General features: G+C 55.3%; 2 protein-coding genes across 2 annotated transcripts in view; both read right to left on the minus strand.

Annotated features, from left to right (window-relative positions):
* KLHL30 (kelch like family member 30) lies at positions 1-8,179 on the minus strand. Its single transcript, XM_049772834.1, has 7 exons — positions 7,406-8,179; positions 5,732-5,870; positions 3,780-3,866; positions 2,832-2,987; positions 1,705-1,893; positions 863-1,008; positions 1-252 (listed from the first exon to the last, which is right to left on the minus strand). Exons 1-7 carry the CDS (start codon positions 8,177-8,179, stop codon positions 1-3), a joined length of 1,743 nt encoding a protein of 580 aa, XP_049628791.1.
* A 5,645-nt stretch (positions 8,180-13,824) lies between these two features.
* ESPNL (espin like) overlaps positions 13,825-20,491 on the minus strand; it is a 32,907-nt gene continuing 26,240 nt past the window's right edge. Inside the window, exons 6-9 of the mRNA XM_049773633.1 lie at positions 19,451-19,568; positions 18,084-18,193; positions 17,340-17,534; positions 13,825-15,381 (exon numbers count right to left, since the gene is read on the minus strand). Of these exons, the coding sequence (XP_049629590.1) occupies positions 13,825-15,381; positions 17,340-17,534; positions 18,084-18,193; positions 19,451-19,568 (1,980 nt within the window). The remainder of the gene's footprint in view (positions 15,382-17,339; positions 17,535-18,083; positions 18,194-19,450; positions 19,569-20,491) is intronic.

A 20,491-nucleotide genomic window follows, 5' to 3' on the forward strand; every position in this document is an offset into this window, starting at 1 on the left:
TCAGGACTCCTGGCGTTGGCGGAAGGGCTGCGTCCACTTGGAGACATCCAGGAAGACCGTGGAAGCATCATGGTAGAGCCAGAGGCGGGGCAGGGCTCCATGGCGCACCCAGGCGCTGCGACTGCTGTCATAGGCCTCCATCTCCACGCAGTAGTCGCCCTCCATGCCCTGCCAGCGGCCCCCTGTCATGTAGAGTGCGTCACCCAGAGGCACCAGGGCCCCGTTCTCATGAAGACTGTGCAGGGGCTGCACCTGTGGGCAACAGTTGATGTTCAGGGGACTAGAGGAAAGGGAAAGGGGGACGCTGTGCACCTATTCTGGACCCCAAAAGCAGGAGGACCAGAATCGGAGACAGGACAAACTGCTCTGCACCTATTCTATGATCAGCCAAGCACTGACGCCAGGGGCAGCTGGGGGCAATATGAGCCATTTTTACCAAGCTCGTGGGGTTCCTGGGGCTCCGAGTCTCAAGTCTAAGACAAATGTTGAGGTCATACAATCTCTGGACACTGTCCCCTTGTTTGGAAGAAACTGGGAGTAAATAAGGGCCTGAGGCCCGGGCAAGCACAGAAGGGAAGGAGGGTAAAGGAGTGAGTGCAGATGTGACTGTTCCCTCCTCCATGGATCTATCACTCCTGACAGGATACTTCTCCCCAGAAGCTTGGCTGGCCAGGTGCTTGCTCTGGCCCCTAGCAGCTTCCAGCTGCAGAGACATGGGCACCCCCTGGGTCAGCCTTCAGGTCTGGTCTACCCTCATCTGTCCCTTCACTGTACCCCAAGGAGTACACTACCAGTACATTTCCAGGCCCACAATATGTGTGTCAAGGACTCTAGGGTGCATAGGGGAGAGGCTGAGGCCTACCTTCTGCCACAGGTTGGCCCCAGGATCATACACGTAGACCTTCTTGGTGTTGTCTCCAACCAGGTAGAGGGCACCCTGCAGTGCAGCACAGCGCGGTGAAGACAGGTACTTGGGCAGAAAGGGTGAGGAGATCACACTCCAGGCATCTGTAGAAGGCAGAGCCGTCAGCTGGGGCTCCAGCTGAGCCAGGTCCCAGGCCTTGGAATCGAGGTGGGGTCCCAGGAATCCTGGGGAAGGGCCACTACTCCACCCCAAACCTTATTGCTAGGTCTGGGCTGGAAGTACAGGCATTGCTCTCCAATTCCAGGTTATCCTAGGCAGCTAGCAAGGATGCTCATAACTATATACCTCAATCCTAAGGGAGAACCGCAACTCTAAGCATGTTCCCCAACCCTGGTACTTCTAGGCTGGGATATGACTGTGATTTTGTGCAGGTTGACCTGAGGGACCCTCCCCTCTAACTCTGGAAAAGCTCCACTCACTTTAATGAACCTATGAGCCCTTGGGCCCTGTAAGCAGGGGGAATCATGACCCCACTCACCAGAGTCCTAGGCCTCTACTCCTAGGGTGACCACATCCACATGAGCCCTAGACACCACCTCTTGTGTGTGCGTGTGTGTGTGTGTGTGTGTGTGAGAGAGAGAGAGAGAGAGAGAGAGAGAGAGAGAGAGAGAGAGAGAGAGAGAGAGAGAGAGAGAGAGAGAGAGAGAGAGAGGTGGGTATGACTCCACCTGGCCCAAGAGGGTGAGTGGGCCCTGCGATCTGGGCCCTAGGTCCTGCCTCCCAATCTGTGACCCTGAGCTTGGCCCCTCAGCCCAGGGAAGATGGCCTGGCCTGCACACCTGTGATAGGGTGATAGCTTTGCAGGGCCAGTGCATTGTACTTGCAGGCGCTGGAGCCCACCAGGTAGAGCCGGCCCTGGCAGCCAGCTGCAGAGAAGTTGCTGACATACTTGAGAGCCGGGCTGACAAGAGTCCATGCATCGGTGTAGGGGTCATAGCGCTCCACCTCCACCACATCCAGGGTGGTACCTATGGTGCAAGGAAGTAGGAAGGTTTCTGGAAATGCATGGTTCCACTCCGACCACCCTGGGGTTCCCAAAAACCTGACTCAGTCCTACTTTAGAGAGGGAAACTGAGGCTCTAAGAGGGTAAGGGTCCTAGAAACTTCAGGCTTCATCAGGACTTTATGGGGTGCATTAGAGCCCAGAGGTCTCCCCACAGGGCTTCTATACACAGGCAAGTCTTCTATATACAGGAGTGGGGGATAGGGAGGCACCCATTGAGGTCTGGATGAGACTCAAGGCTGTGTCATCTAAGGTGAATCTGAAGTGTGCCCTCCCTCTAGGGCAGGGGTCTCAAACTCTCGGCCCAAGGGCCGTTTGCGGCCCTCTGTACAACATTTTGTGGCCTGCGACCGGCCTTTAAATATTGCAGTATTCGCAATTATTCGCTTACCGAATAATCGCAATAAAAATCGCATTAGTAAGAAAAAATCGCATTAAACATTCGCATACCCCGAGCAGTTCCCTTCGGGGTATGCAAATGTTTAATGCAATTTTTTGCGATATTTTTCTTACTAATGCGATTTTTTATTGCGAATATTCGGTAAGCGAAATCCCTTATGCGGCCCTGCCTTACCCCGACTTTGCCTCCTGCGGCCCCCAGGTAAATTGAGTTTGAGATCCCCTGCTCTAGGGTCTAAGGGGGCAGGGCCTGTGCTCAGGAAGGTGGCTCGGGGACAAAAGTGCCAGAAACCCACAGGGGCCTCTCATTGAGAGGACATCCCCAGGAGAACCCAGGACAGATGCCTGGTCCAGCCATGAGCATCTCCACTGGCCCTGTGTGGCTCTGTCTGCTGTCCCCAGAGCACTGCATGCTGGCAGAGTTCCAGTCCACTGAGTGAGATGTAACCTTCGGGAATCTCCTGAAAGCCTTTGCAGGGATGCAGCAGGTTCAGAGACTCTTACCCCCGATGGCGTAGATCTCTCCATTGAGTGCAGCACTGGCATGGTTGGTGCGGGCCTTCAGCATCGGTGCTGCCGGTTTCCACACTCCCTCCTGTAGTGGGAAGCACCAGGCTTCCTTGCTGGACCAGGTGTCATTGCGGCTACCACGGGACCCTCCTGCATGGAAGGATGGAGGGTCTGTGTTGGGGGTGGGATCACGGAGCCCCCTCGGGGCCCTTCACTTTTTTTTTTTTTTATTTTTTTGGTTTTTGGGTCACACCCAGCAGTGCTCAGGAGTTACTCCTGGCTCCATGCTCAGAAATCACTCCTGGCAAGCACGGGGGACCATATGGGATGCCGGGATTTGAACTGATGACCTTCTGCATGAAAGGCAAATGCCTTACTTCCCTGCTATCTCTCCAGCCCTGGGCCCTTAATTTTTTTTTTTTTTTTTTGGTTTTTGGGCCACACCCCTTGATGCTCAGGGGTTACTCCTGGCTGTCTGCTCAGAAATAGCTCCTGGCAGGCACGGGGGGGCCATATGGGATTCCAGGAATCGAACCTTAGTCCATCCTGGGTCAGCTGCGTGCAAGGCCAAAAGGCTTACCACTGTGCTATCTCTCCTGCCCCATTGGGGACTCTTCTTTCCCGCATGGTGCAGACTGAGCCTGGGAGCCCACTGCACAGCTTTGGGGCTCCCTCTGGGCCCCAGAAATACAGAAGGCATGATCTTCACTTCCAAATATCCCTCTGTGGACATTTCTTTTCTCTCCAGATCTGACAAGGACCCCACTAAACAGAATGATCTCATTCTGGGATCTGGACAAACAGAAGCTGCACCCCCAGGGAACCAGGTGGGTTTTATGTTTTCTTGGCAGAAATATCTGGTTAGGGTTAGGGTTGGGCTTAGGGAAGATTCTGGAAGATTCATGTGGGGCACGTGGAGAAGTGCCATGGTCATCTACCTACCTGTCACGTAGACCTGGTTGTTGAGTGCTGCCACGGAGAAGCCCCACTTGTGATAATCAGGGAAGTCGGGGAGTGCCAGCCAGCTCTCTGGGGGAGAACAGAGATGGGGGCTGAGCTGGCTCCCATTCTGCCCCACTTCCCACTCCCAAGGGGCACCGGAACAAACCAGGCTGGGTCTCCACCACTCTATACTGTGACTGAAACTAATGGAAATGGATGGGGTAGCTGAAAGCAGACTTCATGGGTTTTTGTTTCTGGGTAGGGATTCCAATAGGCATTCAGGACCCACCCCTGTGCCCCCAGATTCTCAGCCACCTGGGCCACTGCTCTCACACAGAAGCCCAAGAAGATGGTGCTGCTTAGGTCCAAGGCATGTCTGGGGCTACCTTGACAAGTTGGGTACCTCCAAGCCTAAATCCAGCAATGTCGGTGGGCCGTGTGGCAGTGGGAATCAAACCAGGTTGGTGCACATTGGCAGGTGATGGGCAGCTATGCCAGCTTCTAGAGTGTGCAGCGAGTGCCATGAACTGTGTCATTCTCTCTGCCAGGCACATCCAGGGCAGATTCACATTCAAGCACCCCAGCACCAGCCACAGTTTCCCTTCCACATAAGGAATCATTCATGTCTGTCCTGGGGACCAGCCAGTGCTGTATCAGAGTTCCCAGTGGCCTGACCTTCACAAAGCTGCAGGGGGGAACTGAGGCACAGTGAGAAAATGTTTGGATAAAAATCCATATGGGATTTTGTGGGAATGTTGAGGGTCTATAAGGCACCATGTTGGGCTGTGTGGAGGTTCTGGGGGTGTCTGGGAATGTTGCTATAGATGACAGTTCTCAGGCACTCTGGGCAGGAAAGCATGTCCCCTGATTCATGCCTGAGTCACCAGGAGGAGACAGCAATCAGGGTTTCCCCTGTAGGTCCAGAGACAGCTATTCCCAGCAGTGCCAACACCCACCTCCCCTGATGTCAACCCCCAAATCCCCTCTCCTCAGCCCTGACCCAGTGTGGACCCTGCTAGCTCTGCTGCTCTCCAAGGACCACTGCCTGGGAATGCCCGAGTCTCAGGCAGGAGACTGGAGCCCCTTCCAGCAGTGTGTGGATTCTCATCTCCTAGCCCAGAAAGCTGTAGTGCAGGGGTCTCAAATTCAATTTACCTGGGGGCCGCAGGGTGAGGCAGGGTTGCATAAGGGATTTCGCTGACCGAATATTTGCAATTAAAAATTGCATTAGTAAGAAAAAACTGCAAAAAAATCGCATCAAACATTTGCATATCCTGAACAGTAGTGCTCGGAGTATGTGAATGTTTAATGCGATTTTTTTCTTATTAATGCGATTTTTTTTCTTTCTTTCTTTCTTTCTTTTTTTTTTTTTGTTTGTTTTTGGGCCACACCCGGCGGTGCTCAGGGGTTACTCCTGGCTGTCTGCTCAGAAATAGCTCCTGGCAGGCACGGGGGACCATATGGGACACCGGGATTCGAACCAACCACCTTAGGTCCTGGATCGGCTGCTTGCAAGGCAAACACCGCTGTACTATCTCTCCGGGCCCACTAATGCGATTTTTATTGCGATTATTCGGTATGCGAATAATCGCGAATACTGCGATATTTGAAGGCCGGTTGCGGGCCACAAAATGTTGTATGGAGGGCCGCAAACGGCCCGAGGACCACGAGTTTGAGACCCCTGCTATAGTGAGAGCACTTCTGGGATTCTACCTGAGATCCCCAGGCTCCCTACAGCTCCATCTCCCAGCAGGACTTGTTTCCATGGTGGTAAAAGGAAGGGACATCAAGAGGAAGTGGAGGCAGGCCCAAGGTCACCCCTCATGGGCAGTCTGGGTAACAGAACCCAGAGCTAAAAGGGGGCTGTGGCTGGAAGGCGCAGTTGCCACGGTTCCCCAAAAGCTTTCAGTTCCCTGAGCCTCCCTCAATCCTAATGCCTGGAGAGGACTCACTGGTCTTGGTGTAGTAGAAGGCGAAGTTGCCAAGGTGAGGGGCTGGGTCCCGGGCACCCTCCTCCTCCTCCTCCTCCAGTGCACGGCCACCCACCACCACCAGGACCTCCTCCAGTTTCTGTGAGGGTGCCAGCAGTTCCTGCAGTCAGAAAGCATGGTAGTGGTTAGAGGCCAGGGCAGATCAGAGTTAGAGGGCAGTGTGGGGTCAGAGGGCAGGGTGAGAGGTCATATGATAGAATGAGGTGCCAGATGAAAGGTCGAAGATCAAAGGGTGGAGTGAGTACAAGAGGGCAAGGTGGTGGCTAGAGGGCAAAGCAGAGCCCTGGTGCCCAGGCTGGAGTGTGAACAGCTTTGAGAATTTCTTCAGCTTTGAGAGTTTCTTCTTCTTCTTCTTCTTCTTCTTTTTTTTTTTTTTTGTGTGTGTGTGTGTGTGTTTTTTTTTTGTTTGTTTTTGGGTCACACCCAGCAGTGCTCAGGGGTTACTCCTGGCTCTGTGCTTATAAATTGCTCCTGGCAGGCTCAGGAGACTATATGGGATGCCAGGAATCAAACCCAGGTTGGCCATGTGTAAGGCAAACACCCTACCTGCTGTACTATCGCACTGGCCCCTTTTGCTTATTTAATTTTAATTTTTTAATTGTTTTTGTTTTTGCTTTTTGGGTTTTTTGGTTTGGTGCTCAGTGATGCTCAGAGGTTACTTGTTTTGGGGGGAGGCACACCTGGTAACACTCAGGGATTACTCCTAGCTATGCACTTAGAAATAGCTCTTGGCTTGGGGACCATATGAGACGCAGGGGATTGAACCCAGGTCTGTCCTGGGTCAGCTGTGTACAAGGCAAACACCCTACTGCTGCGCTATTGCTCTGGCCCCTCAGAGGTTACTTCTAGCTCTACCCTCAGGGATCATTCCTGACAGTGTGCTAGGGGAAGCATATGGAGTCCAGGAGATTAAGCCCAGGTCGGGTGTGTGTAAGGCATGTCCCTTGCTGCTGAGCTCACTCTACCACCCCACCTGTTCCTTTTTTGAGAATGGCATCCCCTGCAGGCAGGAGGACCTGCTCCCCTACCAAGTTGCCACCCACTCAGGGGTCTCTGGGCAGGATTGGGCTAATGCTGGGGGCAATGCCAGCTTCCAAGTATGACCTTGTGCAGAACTCATATGTGGAACACAAACTTGAGTGTGCATACATGTATGTATGTCTGCATTGTGCACACTGTGGCATGCGTATGCTGAGTGTATGCTTGCTGTGTATATACTGGGGTGTGTCTATTATGGGATGTATGTGTGTGCTGAGCAGGCTTCCTACCAGCAGAGAAACTACATGATTGCCAGGTAAAAACACACCCTTGCTGAGCACATCATGGAGCTTTGCACCCCATAAACCCAGGGGTAGCTTCCCCAGAAGGCAGGTAGTGGCTGGTGACCACACCACTCTCTTCCCCTCATTCAGGTACATCTTCCTGTTGTTTCCCTCTTTAGGGGTCCAGCTCAGATGCTGTCTTTTCCAGAAAGCCTTCCCTGACTGTACCAACCTCAGATGCTTCCCCCACCCGGTACTGTGTGGCCTTTCTTGTGCTGCCTTAGGTGAGGGTTCAAGTCCATCCCCCATCCCTACCCTGCAGGTTAGATTTGGGGGCCCTCTCCCCCCACCCCACTCTCTGCTCCTCACTCACCCCATTGCAGCCCTGTGACAGAGCAGCCTGGCAGGCCTCCGATGCTTGGATCAGCGGCTCCGTGGCCAGAAGCTGCTGCACGCAGGGCCCAGACAGCGCATCCAGTGGCACAAGGCTGAGTAGCTGGGGCAGGTGGTGGGCACGGGCCTGCGAATCATGGCGCACCCAGCGCAGCATTGCCCCTAGCCTGCTCTGCTCCGGCTGTGCCTGCAGCAGGTCGCTAGTCAAGCAAGTGGCCAGGCGGTCTGCTGACAACTGCAGGAACTCATCCTCCCCGGCCACGGCCTCGAAGTTCTCCTGTAGGAAGGCCCGGGCCTTGGCGGCCACCCCTGGCAGGCCCTGCTGCTCACCGAACTCCCAGATTCCCAGGCAGTTGGCAGCGTCCAGCTGTTGCTGCAGGTAGCGGCCGCACACCTCCTGCACAGCTGGGAAGTGCAGCCGTGCGGCCATGCGGGTCAGCTCCTCCACGTTGGCCTGTGTCACTGTCAGCCGGCCCGTGTACGCGAAGTCCACCAGCTGTGCCACAGCGGCCGCCTCTACATCCTGCAGCTCCACTCGTGCCGAGAAGCTCTCAGCAAAGTCGCCCGTGAACATGGCGTGGAAGTAGGGGCTGCTGAGCGCCAGGATGCCACGGTGGCACGGCAGCTCCCGGCCGCCCACCAGCAGCGTGACATCGGCAAGTTTGGGCTGTGCACGGAGCTGCAGCAGGCCCGACAGCACATCCTCCGCGTGGGACCCGAGGTGGAAGTGCAGGTCATCGGTGGTTCGAACCATGGCCAGGAATAAGGGCTGGGGATCCTGGGGAGAGGCAAGCTGATGGTGTCACCCTCCCACCCAACTCTGGGCCCTTCCATAAGTTCTGGGCTCCCCAGAGCAGACTCCAGGAGCAGGGGACTCTAAGCTAAAAATCTTCCTTGTTTGTTTTTGGCCTTGGAGGGGCACACTCGGCAATGCTCAGGGCTTACTCGTGGTTCTACATCCAGGTAGCATTCCTGGTAGGGCTCAGGGTTGCCAGGAAGTGAACCTGGGTCTGCTGAGTGCAAGATAAATGCCCTTCATCACTTTGGTATCTAGTGCAAGCAAGCTTCCTTGGAAGGGAGTAGCCCTGGAGGAATTTTTTTATTTCTTTATTTCTTTATTGGTTTTGGGTCACACCCAGCAGCGCTCAGGAGTTACTCCTGGCTTTGTGCTCAGAAATCGCTCCTGGCAGGCATGGGGGACCATATGGGATGCAGGGAATTGAACTAGTGTCCATCAGGAGTCAGTCACGTGCAAGGCAAACGCCCTACCGCTGTGCTATTTCTCCAGCCCAAGGACTTCTGAGTGTGCAAGGAGAACTGACTTGCGTGATCTTTCGGGTGACTTCGGGCACCTCTCTGCTCAAGGTTTCCCTCCCGTGGAATGAGGCTAGTGTAAAGACTGCTTAACCTCGCCGAGGAATGGACATGGCTGAGCAGCCCCTGAGTAGCTCTGGTGAGTGGGCACTATCTTTCGTGGGGCCACACCCAGCAGTGCTCAGGGCTTACTCAGAAATCATTCCTGGAGGCTGGAGAGATAGCATGGAGGTAAGACGTGTGCCTTGCAATCAGAAGGTTGGTGGTTCGAATCCCGGCATCCTATATGGTATTCTGAGCCTGCCAGGGGCGATTTCTGAGCATAGAGACAGGAGTAACCCCTGAGCGCTGCCGGGTGTGACCCACCAAAAAAAAAAAAAAAAGAAATCATTCCTGGTAGGCTTGGGAAATTATAATGGGCTGCTGGAGCTGGAGATTGAATGCTGATCAGCTGCATGCAAGGTAAATCCCACTCCTTTTTCCTATCACTTTGGCCTCTGGGCACAATGTCGTTTGTCCAAGCGAGGAGATGCATGCCCTGACCATGGAGTACACATGTCAGGAAACTTGCTCAGGCAGTGATGCCCCCACATACTGCCATTTTCACCTCAGGAAGCCTTGAGGTTTTACTCAAGGGACCCCACCAGGGGGAGCTCAGGCAGACGCTGCAAAGGACCTTGGCCATACCTCCCGTTTTTTAGCTCCTGGAAGAGCCAAATGAACCTCCAGAGTGTATGCTGGGGCTCCAGAGTCCCTCTGTCCTACAGGACAGAATGGTGGTTCCCAGGGCCCCATTGAGGGCCCCCATAACAGCCTGAACTCTTGCCTGGCCAGGCCAGGTCAGGGCCGCCCAGTCAGGCAGCCTCTCCCCAGGAGGCGCTGGGCCGGGCTGAAGGCAGGCATAGGGCTGGGAGATTGGCAGCCCTCAGCATTCCCCTCATGGCTGGCACAGCCCCGGGAAATCCAGACCTGCTGACAAGGTGCAGGCTGCTCCATGGGGGTGTCCGTTTCCCAGGACTGTCTGACTGGAGAGTGCAGGGCAGAGTAGGGACTGGATGTTTCTGCCCAAATGGGGCCAGGTATAGACCTTGAGCTCTCTATCCACACTGAAACTGGGACAGAAGCAGGGTTTGAGAGGCCTCCTGGGTGTCTAACTGATTTGGGGTAACCCTCACTAAGTTGCCTAGTACAGTGGTTTTATATCTCTTTATGAACTGCCTTCTGCCACTACCCCCTGCCCCCCTCTGCCACTGCCCCCACCTGGCCTCTCCACCTGGGGTTTCTCCCTCCGATTGCTTCCCCACCCAGCCCCTCCACCTGGGACCCCTGTCCTACCTCTTGATCAGACTCAGTCCCGTAGCTGAGGACTCCACTGCGTTCCCGGTTGTGGGGGCACTGGGCCTGCTGGACTGGCCGAGTGACCACGTGGGCACGGTGGTATTTTTAGCGTCTGTCTGCACCAGGGAGGTGGGGCTCATGGGGGAGGGTGACAGTGACTCTTTGGTCACACTAGAAGCCCACATTGACCACGTCAGTGTACAGGAAGCTGAGGCCCTGGGCCCCGCCACCAAGCAGGTGCATTCTCGGGGGAGGTGGGAGCTGTTTAAGGCCTCCAAGGGTGTGGACTTGAGCCTTTTCTCTCACCCGTTAGAAGGGCCCTGGGATATTGCTGGAGACTCCTCCTGTGACCCTGTGGTCATAGGCAGGTTCTGAGGTATCTTTGCTCCTCTGTGTGGGAAAATGTGGCTACAGTGAAGAAACGTAGCTGGTCTGGCCCACAGGGGTCTCATACCACAGTCTCCACATTTCATGTGGGTGGGTCTGTGTTGGCCCTGCTGTTGTGTGGTCTGAGTTTATAGCTCGTGTCCCCTCATTCCTTCTAGGACCTAGGTCTCGCTGTGTGATCTGAGCTGATGGCCCACAGCCCTGCTGGGCCCCAGATCCAACTGTTCAGTCTGAGCCCCACAGAAATAGGTATGAAGCTGAGTGAGCACCGCAGCTAAAGATGGAAGCATTGTAACCAAGCATGCGTGGCCCCAGAAACAACAAAAGGAAGTGTGGGGGAGAACTGGAAAGAGAAGAGAAGAGATAGTACAGTCTGTGCTGACCTGTGTCTGATTCCTGTACCTCTCTATCCTCCCAGCATTGCCAGGTACAGGCCTGGAGGCCCCAGCACCTCAGAACCAGTGAGCTGAGAGCAGTCCGTGAGCCCCAAAGCTGCTGAACATAGTTGGGAGGATCAGCACATCCCTCCAAAAAAAACAAAAAAACAAAAAAAAAAAACAAATGCAGGTGAATTTGAAACCTAGGGTTCGTGGCAGGGGCCTTTGGTGGAAAAGGGGATCAATGGGTGAGGGTAACCTCAGGTGCCATCCAAATCAGGGATACCATCACCTTCTGGGGTGCCCTAGACTTGGGATAGCTGACCTTGGCTATCTGGGGCTATTTAAATCTTGGATGCCAAAGAAATACTGAGGAAATTGGCTCACCTAAAAATACCCACAGTTGGAGCCCTTCCATCTGGGTCACTTGGGATCTGAAATTAAGGGGTTCTGGGGGGCCTGTGGGGAGCCCCAGGACTGAGAGTCTCAGCAGTTCTCCTGTCAGTGTCCAGAGCCAAATTCTGGCCATGCAGGTTTGAGGGGCCCAGAATCCAACAGGGCCTCCCTTCCTCTGTCCCTCCCTCACTGAGCCACACCCAGAGTGCCCTCTGGCCCCATGTGATAGCCCTCACTACTGTGGGGCTGGTCCAGCCTGGAGACCCCTGTTTGCTGAGGGGACATTTTCTGCTAAACTCCCATCTGCTCCCATGATAGTGATGAAGCCTGAGTCAGCTGGTACCTGGTCTATGTGTCTCTCTGCCAAGGCCCAGTCCAGCCCCCTACATCCTTGCCTAATCCTCTCCCTGGGAGGTTCTGAACTTTCCCCAGAGTCTAGGATTAGTGTCTCATGTTGGGGAACCCGCCCGATTGCCCTGACTCTCCCTGTGTCCAGGACCATGATTCAGCTCAGATGCTCTCATGTCATGGGTCAAGGCAGGGCAGACCCCAGATGCCATCCCAATAAAGGCTGAGGCATGCGGTCAGGGCTGTGGGGAGCTGGCATGACTCTGGGGACATGGCAGGACAACAGCGGTGGGTGCCAGGCCAGTTTGGGAAATGGAACCCAGATTGGGGGTGGGTGCTCAGCCACTGGACATTGCTGACCCATGCAGTTTCAGACATGCTGCCTGGCCTTCCTTTGACAGTGAACATTCATGTCCAGGACACTCACAACCCAGAACCTGGGTGTCTCCCTACCTTGCAGCCATCTGGAGGTTTCCTCAGCCTACTGCAGGTTTCCTCAGTTTCACAGCTCAGGTCACTTTCTCAGGGTGCTTCTGCCACAGGTGTGTGTGTGTGTGTGTGTGTGTGTGTGTGTGTGTGTGTGTCGGCTCTGGACATTAGTCAGCTCATGGCAAGACTGGCTGCTGGCTCCCTCCCAGGAGAACGCAGATGGAGGCACTACCAGTTTAGGTGGCAGAGAGCAAAACTTCTGCCACATTGTGGGATGTGAGGCTCAGGTGTGGAACATGATTGGTGAATACCAACCAGCAGGAACACTCTGCTCACTGAACACCTACAAGGGGCACTGGGACCCTTGTCTGATTCTACTCATGCAGAGACTTGGGTGTCCCCCATATTCACAGCATCCTGAGGAAAGGTGCAGGGATGTATCTCATGTCTGCTTGCACCAGACAGGGCTACCCCCTCATCTATTGCAACCTCAAGATGTTCCTAGGGGCCGGAGAGGTGGCGCTAGAGGTAAGGTAAGGTAAGGCTTGCCTTGCAAGCGCTAGCCAAGGAAGGACACGGTTTGATCCCCAGGCGTCCCATATGGTTCCCCCAAGCCAGGGGCAATTTCTGAGTGCTTAGCCAGGAGTAACCCCTGAGCATCAAATGGGTGTGGCAAAAAAAAAAAAAAAGAAGTCCTGAACTGGTCATTTGCTCCAAGGGTGACATAGATGCTAGGCTGATGCTCTGTAGATCGGGTGTCCATGGACTTATGGATACCAATAGGCCCAGAACTGAGGAGGGCCCTGCCCTCAGTAGGTATCAATGCCTGGGACCCCTGAGACTGGCTCATCCCTGACCTTAGACTGTCCGGGAACAAACAAGCCTACTCGCTATTGGTGAGGGCTGTAGGAAGTACCTCAGGAATTGCAATCTGGGTCGGGGGCACTGAGGTGTCACCTTCTCGAGTTGGAGACAGCTTTGGCCTCATCTAGACTTAGACTGACCTATCTCAGGAAGTTTCAGGGTGCAAAAGCAAGTGGATACTCTGCTCCTAGGCCACTGTTTTCAAGTACTCCATAGCAGACAGACAGGAAACTATGATTTCCTGGCCCCTCCTGAACCCAGAAGCTCCCCAGACCCCAGGTCTGCAGCTGGATATAGGCAAGGTTTATCTAGTCCACCCAGGGTATGAGGAGAAAGTGAATTGGGGGCTTCCCAAGAAACCAATGCAACATCCTCCCCTAAAGGCCCCTCATGGAGTCCTAGGGTCCTACCTGGCTGGTATTTTTCATGATACAGAGCATGTGGAGGCAAGAACAGGAGTTTATTCAGCAAATGATGTACTGGGTGACCACGGCACTGGCCCCTGCCCTGATGGCACTGCCCTTACTCTATCCCATAACTGGGGACCTGATTCCATGTCCTCAGTGGGTATGGTAGGGACAAGGCAGGAGACCTCCATCCCAAGGGAAGATTCTGGAACAACTCTCCACAACAAGATGGGAAATACTGTCCTGGATGCCACCATGGGCTGGGACAAGCATGTCATACCTGGGAACAGAATGAGGGAGGCAATGGGAGCAGTGGGGAGCATGTGGGCACCTAGGTCACTCAGATGACATCTCCTGAGGGCCTAGAGATGACCAACAGGACAAAGGCTGCATGCTAAGTGGTTCTCTGCAGGGATGGTGGCAAAATGCAGCTCTCTAAAGTCCTGAGGCTGTCGGTGGCACACACGGAGGGTCACACCCAGCACAACAAGGCCACCAGGTGGGGAGGACAGAGACGGGTGCCCACTCCCCATTGTTCATCATTCCCCAAAAGCAAACATCTCAGCCTCCTTCTCCTTCCAGAAGGCAAAGCTGCGGTCGATATAGCCACAGATGTCCTCACTGTTGAAGCTGCCTCGCTGTGAGGGGGACTCCGGGGGCTCGGCACCAGAGTCAGGGTCAGACTCAGCTTGCGGCAGGGTGGTCAGGCCTGACTTACTCCCAGGCTCCGGGTCCCAGGCGGGATGGCCACTGGAGCCGAAGAAACGGGCTTTGATGTCCTCAAATCCGTCAGTCCAGGTGCGGCGGCCAGCGGCCACCTCATCGGTCACAGCCTTATGGAAGGCCCGGGCTGCCTCCCAGCCGTGAACGCCCAGGTGCTCAAACACCTCGAAGCAGAGAAGGTGCCGCATCTTGCGTTCCTCGGCCGGCAGCTCACACTCGAGCAGCTGGAAGTAGCCCAGCATAAAGAGGTCCAGTGAGAGGCCATCATAGGGCAAGGGTGCCCCGTTCACGTGTGGGAGGAACTGCTCAGGAGACAATGGGTGGCGGGGCTGCCGGCTTAGCCGCCGCAGCTGCCGAGCTGGTACATGGGCTAGGATGGCCTTCCAGGTGCCCAGCAGGTGGGCAATGATGCCTCGCTGCTGCCACACATGGCTGAGGCGTGGACCAGGTGGTGGGGAGGATGGCTGTGGACTTTTGCGCCTGGCTTGCAGCGTCTGGCAGGCGGCTGTCCGGAGAGCTGGCGTGTAAGCCGACTTCTTCCAGTGGCTCAGGAAGAGCAACACAATGCGCTCCTTACGCAGGCTGGCTGGGTCAGGGCCCAGTGAGGGACCCCCCTCGGACGATGCTTCTTCGCAGCTGATGCCAGAGTCACTGGTCTCCTCTGTGTCTGCTGACCCAAGAACCCCTGCACTGGGGTTGCCACAAGGCTGTGGGCCACCCAGCCAACAACCACCGGTGCACTGGCCAGAGTGAGCCCCCTGCTCACAGGAGCTGGAATGAGGGGTGCAGGGAGAGCCCAGCAGGGACTCAAAAGTGCCTCTCAAGGTACGCACAGACACTCCACACTCCTGGATCTCTCGCTGAGCGGTGCTCCAGAGAGGGCCAGCTGGGACCTCCCGAGGAGCCACCTGGGGGGTCTGGGAGTCGGCCTCCCCCTCGCTTTGCGCCAGCCCATTCATGCCCCTCAGCAGCAGGGTCAGGCTGCGAACCAGCCGGGCGATTTGGCTGCACCAGAAGGGCAAGGGCTGCCCACCAGGTGTAGCCTCGGGAGGCCCCTCGGTGACTGGGAGCTTGGCCACTGGCTCTTGGGCCTCCTCGCCACTGGCCCCATCCTCCCGGGGCAGGAAGTGGCTGTTCACTGTGATGCGGACCAGGGGTGCGGGCAGCAGGGCCTGCAGCTCAGCTGCTAGCCGACCTAGCTCGCCCTCATACTCCTGACAGCGGCGCCTCAATTGTAGGCTGGTGATCTGTGTTTCCAGGTACACCAGGTCGTCCTCGGTCAGCAGCTCCCCGAAGGGGCCCAAGATAGCCTGATGGGCCTGTGAGAACCGCCAGGGTGCCTGCTCTGGGAGGCTGCCGCTTCCGCTCTCGTCCTGGGCACAGGTAGTTTGTCAGAGCTGGCCCTGGAGCTGGCAGCCGGAGCATCAGGCCTCCGGAACTCGCCATCCAGGTGCCAGCTCTGGCTGAGCCTGATAATAAAGGGCACTGGTCCTCCCCCCAACCCCCATGTGAAAGGTCAGGGCAGCCCCCTACCACAGGGGCCACAAGCTTCCCCTTAGACGGGAGGGGTCCTGTTCTGCCCCTATCCCAGAATTCTTCAAATCTCTCAGTGTTTCCTCCCATCTCTGGGCCCTCCTCTGCCTCCCCGCCCCCAACTCTGTACCCTCCTCTGTCCCTCATCTCTGTTCCTCAAGCGTGCCCTTGTTGATTTGTGTCAGTTGGACTTGGACATGCCCCTTGGATATGCCACTGTGATGACAGTTGGACCTGGACATGCCCCTAGACACGCCCCCTTGTCATGACAGGTATAAAAAGAAAAACTTGGACCTTTGGGTGGGGGCCAAGATAGTGATCAGAACAGCACCTGCCGGCTGGTGGGACACCAGAGACAAAGCATTGGTGAGATGCTGTCTGCTTTGTATCTATTTCTTTTATTTCTTTCATGTACCAGGGCCTTCCCTGGTCACCTTTGGCTGGTGAATTTTATTTTTTTTTGGCCACACCTGGTGACGTCAGGAGTACTCCTGGCTATACACTCAGAAGTCACTCCTGGCTTAGGGAACCATATGGGACACTGGGGGATCGAATCACGGTCCATCCTAGGCTAGTGCAGGCAAGGCGGACGCCTTACTGTTTGTGCCACCACTCCGGCCCCTGGCTGGTGAATTTTTATTTTTATTTTATTTTATTTTTGGTTTTTGGGTCACACCTGGAGATGCTCAGGGGTTATTCCTGGTTCTATGCCCAGAAATCACTCCTGGCAGGCACAGAGGACCACATGGAATGCCGGGATTCGAACCACCATCTGACCTGGGTCACCTGCATGCAAGGCAAATGCTCTACCTCTGTGCTATCTCTCCAGCCTAGCTGGTGAATTTTCTTTTCTTTTTCTTTTTTTCCTTTTTTTTTTGGGGGGGGGCTAGACCCTGAGATGCTCAGGGGTTACTCCTGGCTATGCGCTCAGAAATCGCTCCTGGCTTGGGGGACCATATGGGACACTGAGGATCAAACTGTGGTCTGTCCTGGGTCAGCCATGTGCAAGGCAAACGCCCTACCACGGTGCTATTGCTCCAGCCCCCATCTGGTGAATTTTTATCTGTCTCTCTTCCTTTCTCTGAACCCCCTAGGTAGTGGCAGCAGGTCTCAGACTCCAGGAGGAATTAAAATATACTTGGTTTCTCTCCTCTCTCTCTCAGTCCTGGGTGGGTGGACATACACGTTGGCATCCCATCCCAGCAGCTGGGCCCCATGGACCCTGGAAATCCTTGTAGCACAGTGCCCTGGCAATCTAGGGCCTCTGCATTCTCTAGCCAAACAGTCCACATCACAGGGCCTGCCCTGAGCCCCTCCTTCCACTCAGCATACCCAGGTCCTGGTTGCACAGCACTTTCAGCCTCTGTCGAGAGGAATTCCTGAGCACCCACCTAAAACTGCCCCCTTCACCCTCACTGTCTTTCTGTCTTCTGCTCAGGACGGAGCTTCTTCACCCTCTTCCCCTGAGTTTGGCTGTCTCAATCACTTCTCTGACCCCAGAAACCAGCACTGCTCATAGCCTTCCAGCTGACTCAGCTATGCTCTACCCTTGTGGCATCAACTACCTTAGTGGGCCCCTCTTCTGCCCTGCACTTCCAGGCTCTACCCTCCTGCTTCAGCCACTTCATGGCCCCTTCCCTGATCTAGCCCCATCCTCCCCTGGCCCATCCCCTGATACAACCCACCCTCTCCCTGGCACCTCCCTCCTGTCCCAGTCCCCTCCTCTCCATGCCTCTCCCGTGCTCCAGCCCCACCTGCACCACAGGGCCCCATTCCTTCTTGCCCTGCAGGGTCCCACCTGGCCCTCCAGGGGTGTCTCTGAGCCCAGGCGTGCCTGCAGCTTCCGCACCATCACCTGCCGCTTCCACTCAGGGATGGGGCGGCCCTGCTCATCCTGTGTGGGCACCAGCCCGTCCAGGTCTCCAGAGGGCAGTCCATCCAGTTGCAGCAAGGCCAAGCCATCAGGGGCATTCCCTGCAGAGGTCTCCACATCCTGTCCAAAGGTACATAAGTTACAAAGCCATGACCCCTGAGAGGACAGCAGGGGAAGGGAGTGGGAGGATAGTGACCTGAGAGTGGGTGGTCTGTATGTGAGTCCTCTGAAGGCAGGGATCTAGAGTGTCTCTCTTGGGACCCAGGCATGGAGTGTCATTGTTGACAAGTGACCAGATCCCTCTCTCCATTCTCTGTGTGCCCAGAGCATGCCATGGGGGAAGAGCTGCAGGACTTGTCTGAGCCCTAAGGCAAAGTGCAGGACTGCCGGTCAGACTGAATATTCCAGGCTGCGGGACAGAACCAGAGGAGCTGTGTCCTCACCCTCCTGATGCCATTGAGGCTGGATGACAGAGTGTGGACTAGAGTCAGAGTGAGGAAGCTGAATTGCAGGGACATCCAATGTCTGAGAAGGAATCCATATCTGTTCCTGTCAGTCACCCCACACCCATGAACAACTTCACAGAAACCCCTGAGTGGTAGCCTGTGTCCACAGAGGTGGGGGAAGGTTAGTTAGGTTTTCTGAGAGAAGAACGTGAAAGGGGCTCACTGTGGGGACAGCCGTGGCACCAGTAGTGGCCCTTGGAGGTGCATTTTCAACTGTCTGCTCCTTTGGGACTGGCTGGTCAGGCCAGGTGGGGCTGAGAGACGAGGTTGTGGCTGTGGGAAGAAAACAGCAGGCGGGGGTGGGGGGATAAGATCCCTGCTCCAAGAAGCCCCGGCCAGCCCTGTAGCAATACTGAGATGTCCAGGATATGCGTCTGGCACCATCATCCCCAACCCTCTGTGTCCCCCACACAGCTGGGGTCACTTGGAAGGGCTTAGAATTGGGAGAGCTGGACTCAGTGGACTTATCAGGATCACAGGCAGTTTCCTTCCCTACACACTCCTGTACTCACATTCACATTTATTTACATACAAACTCATCCTTTTTTGGGAGGGGGCATACACGGTGACACTCAGGGGTTACTCCTGGCTATGTGCTCAGAAATCGCTCCTGGCTTGGGGGATCACATGGGACACCGGGGGAAGAACCTCGGTCCGTTCTAGGCTAGCAAGAGCAAGGTAGACACTTTACCATTTGCGCCACCGCTCCAACCCCCACAAACTCATTCTTGCACCCACTTAGACACATTCTCCCACACTCACACACACAGACCTACTCACTCATATACACTCATAACTTGCCGTGGGACCAGCTGAGGCCCAGAGAGGAGTTGGGACTATCCGAGGTTACCTAGCAAAAAGGTCAGCTCTGGAGGGCTCCAAGGTGACAGAGGCCCCAAGGTGGGACAGGAGTTGTAATAGAAACCTATAGAAAATTTTGTCCTCGGGGCCGGGTAGGTGGCGCTGGAGGTAAGGTGTCTGCCTTGCAAGCGCTAGCCAAGGAAGGACCGCGGTTCGATCCCCCGGCGTCCCATATGGTCCCCCCCAAGCCAGGGGCGATTTCTAAGCACATAGCCAGGAGTAACCCCTGAGCGTCAAACGGGTATGGCCCAAAAACCAAAAAAAAAAAAAAAAAAAAAGAAAATTTTGTCCTCACTTTATTTTTGGTTTTGGGCCACACCTCACAGTATTTAGGACTTACTCCCAGCTCTGAGCTCAGGATCACCCTTGACAGGGCTCAAGAGACTATATGGAGTGCCAAGGATTGAACCCAGATGAGCCTTGTGCTAAGCAAGTACCCTGCCTGTTATACTATAGCTCTGGCCTCTCATCCTCAATTTAAACGACTGCAAACTCAGTGAGGAAAGCCTGCAGGTAGTAGGGACCTGGGAGATGGTGGGTGTCTCTTGTCCTGAGCCCTGAGTGCCAGTGTGCCCCACTGCACTGTCCTAGGGGACTCAGGCCCATGCCAGTATTGCCCACCTCTGGCACCCATGGCCGAATCAGTGTCCCCAGTGTCTGGGTACTCACAGGTGGGGCTCCTGAGCCCTGTTGTGCTCTCTCTCAGCTCATCCTCCAGGGCCTGCCTTGCGGCTGAAAGTGGCGGCGGGGGGAAGGGGGGCGGTGGGGGCGCCATCAGCAGGGGCACCTGGAGTGAACAAGAGGGAGGTTCAGTGGGTGAGACTGAAGCTGCCCACACTGTGGGAAGCAACCTGGAACCAGCTTGGCTAGGTCTGGGGTGGGTTCCTTGGTAAAGAACTCACAGAGGGCCGGGGGACAGAATCTAGCATCAATCTCGGCTTGTCCTTGACCCATTGGGTCTCTGAACCCTTCCTCCTTGTGGGTTATGGTGTGTGTGTGTGTGTGTGTGTGTGTGTGTGTGTGTGTGTGTGTGTGTGTGTGTGTGTGTGTGTGTGTGTGTGTGTGTGTGTGTGTGTGTTGGGGGGTGGTATCTCAGACTTGGCTCACGGGCGCCCTCTAGAGGCATCCCCAAGTGCCACCGCACTCACCCCCACCCCCCTACCCCCCAGCTTGCACCACCTGCAGCTTCTCTGGTCCCTGGGAATGGATGCTGGGTTGGGTTTTGGGTTAGGAGCTGTTTTAGGTCTCTGGGTTATAGAACTGAGCTGGTTAGGGATCTGGTCAGGGTACTGAGTCAGGGATTTGGATTAGGGATGAATTAGGGTATTATTTTAGGATTCTGGATTAGGGTCCTGGTGGCTTTGGCTAAAGGTACTGAGTTAGGCCTCTGGGCTAGTATAATGGATCAATCTGCTGAGTTATTGCCTTGGGTGGGTTCAAGCCTGGGTCTGACCTATGCTCAATTTGACCTTTTTTTATTGGTAGGGTTGAGCTACACCTGACAATGCTCAGGACTCTCACTCCTGACTCTGCACTCAGGAATCACTTCTGTCGATGCTCAGTGATGTGGGATGCCTAAGATCGAACCCAGGTCAGCTGAATGCAATGCAAGTGCCCTCTCTGCTGTGAGGCTCTGGCCTCACAATTTGACTAAGTGATATGTACAGAAACATGTAGTCCACCCAACCTCTGTGCTGGGATGAATAGTAG

Source organism: Suncus etruscus, chromosome 5, assembly GCF_024139225.1.
Source record: "Suncus etruscus isolate mSunEtr1 chromosome 5, mSunEtr1.pri.cur, whole genome shotgun sequence".
Lineage (NCBI taxonomy): Eukaryota > Metazoa > Chordata > Mammalia > Eulipotyphla > Soricidae > Suncus > Suncus etruscus.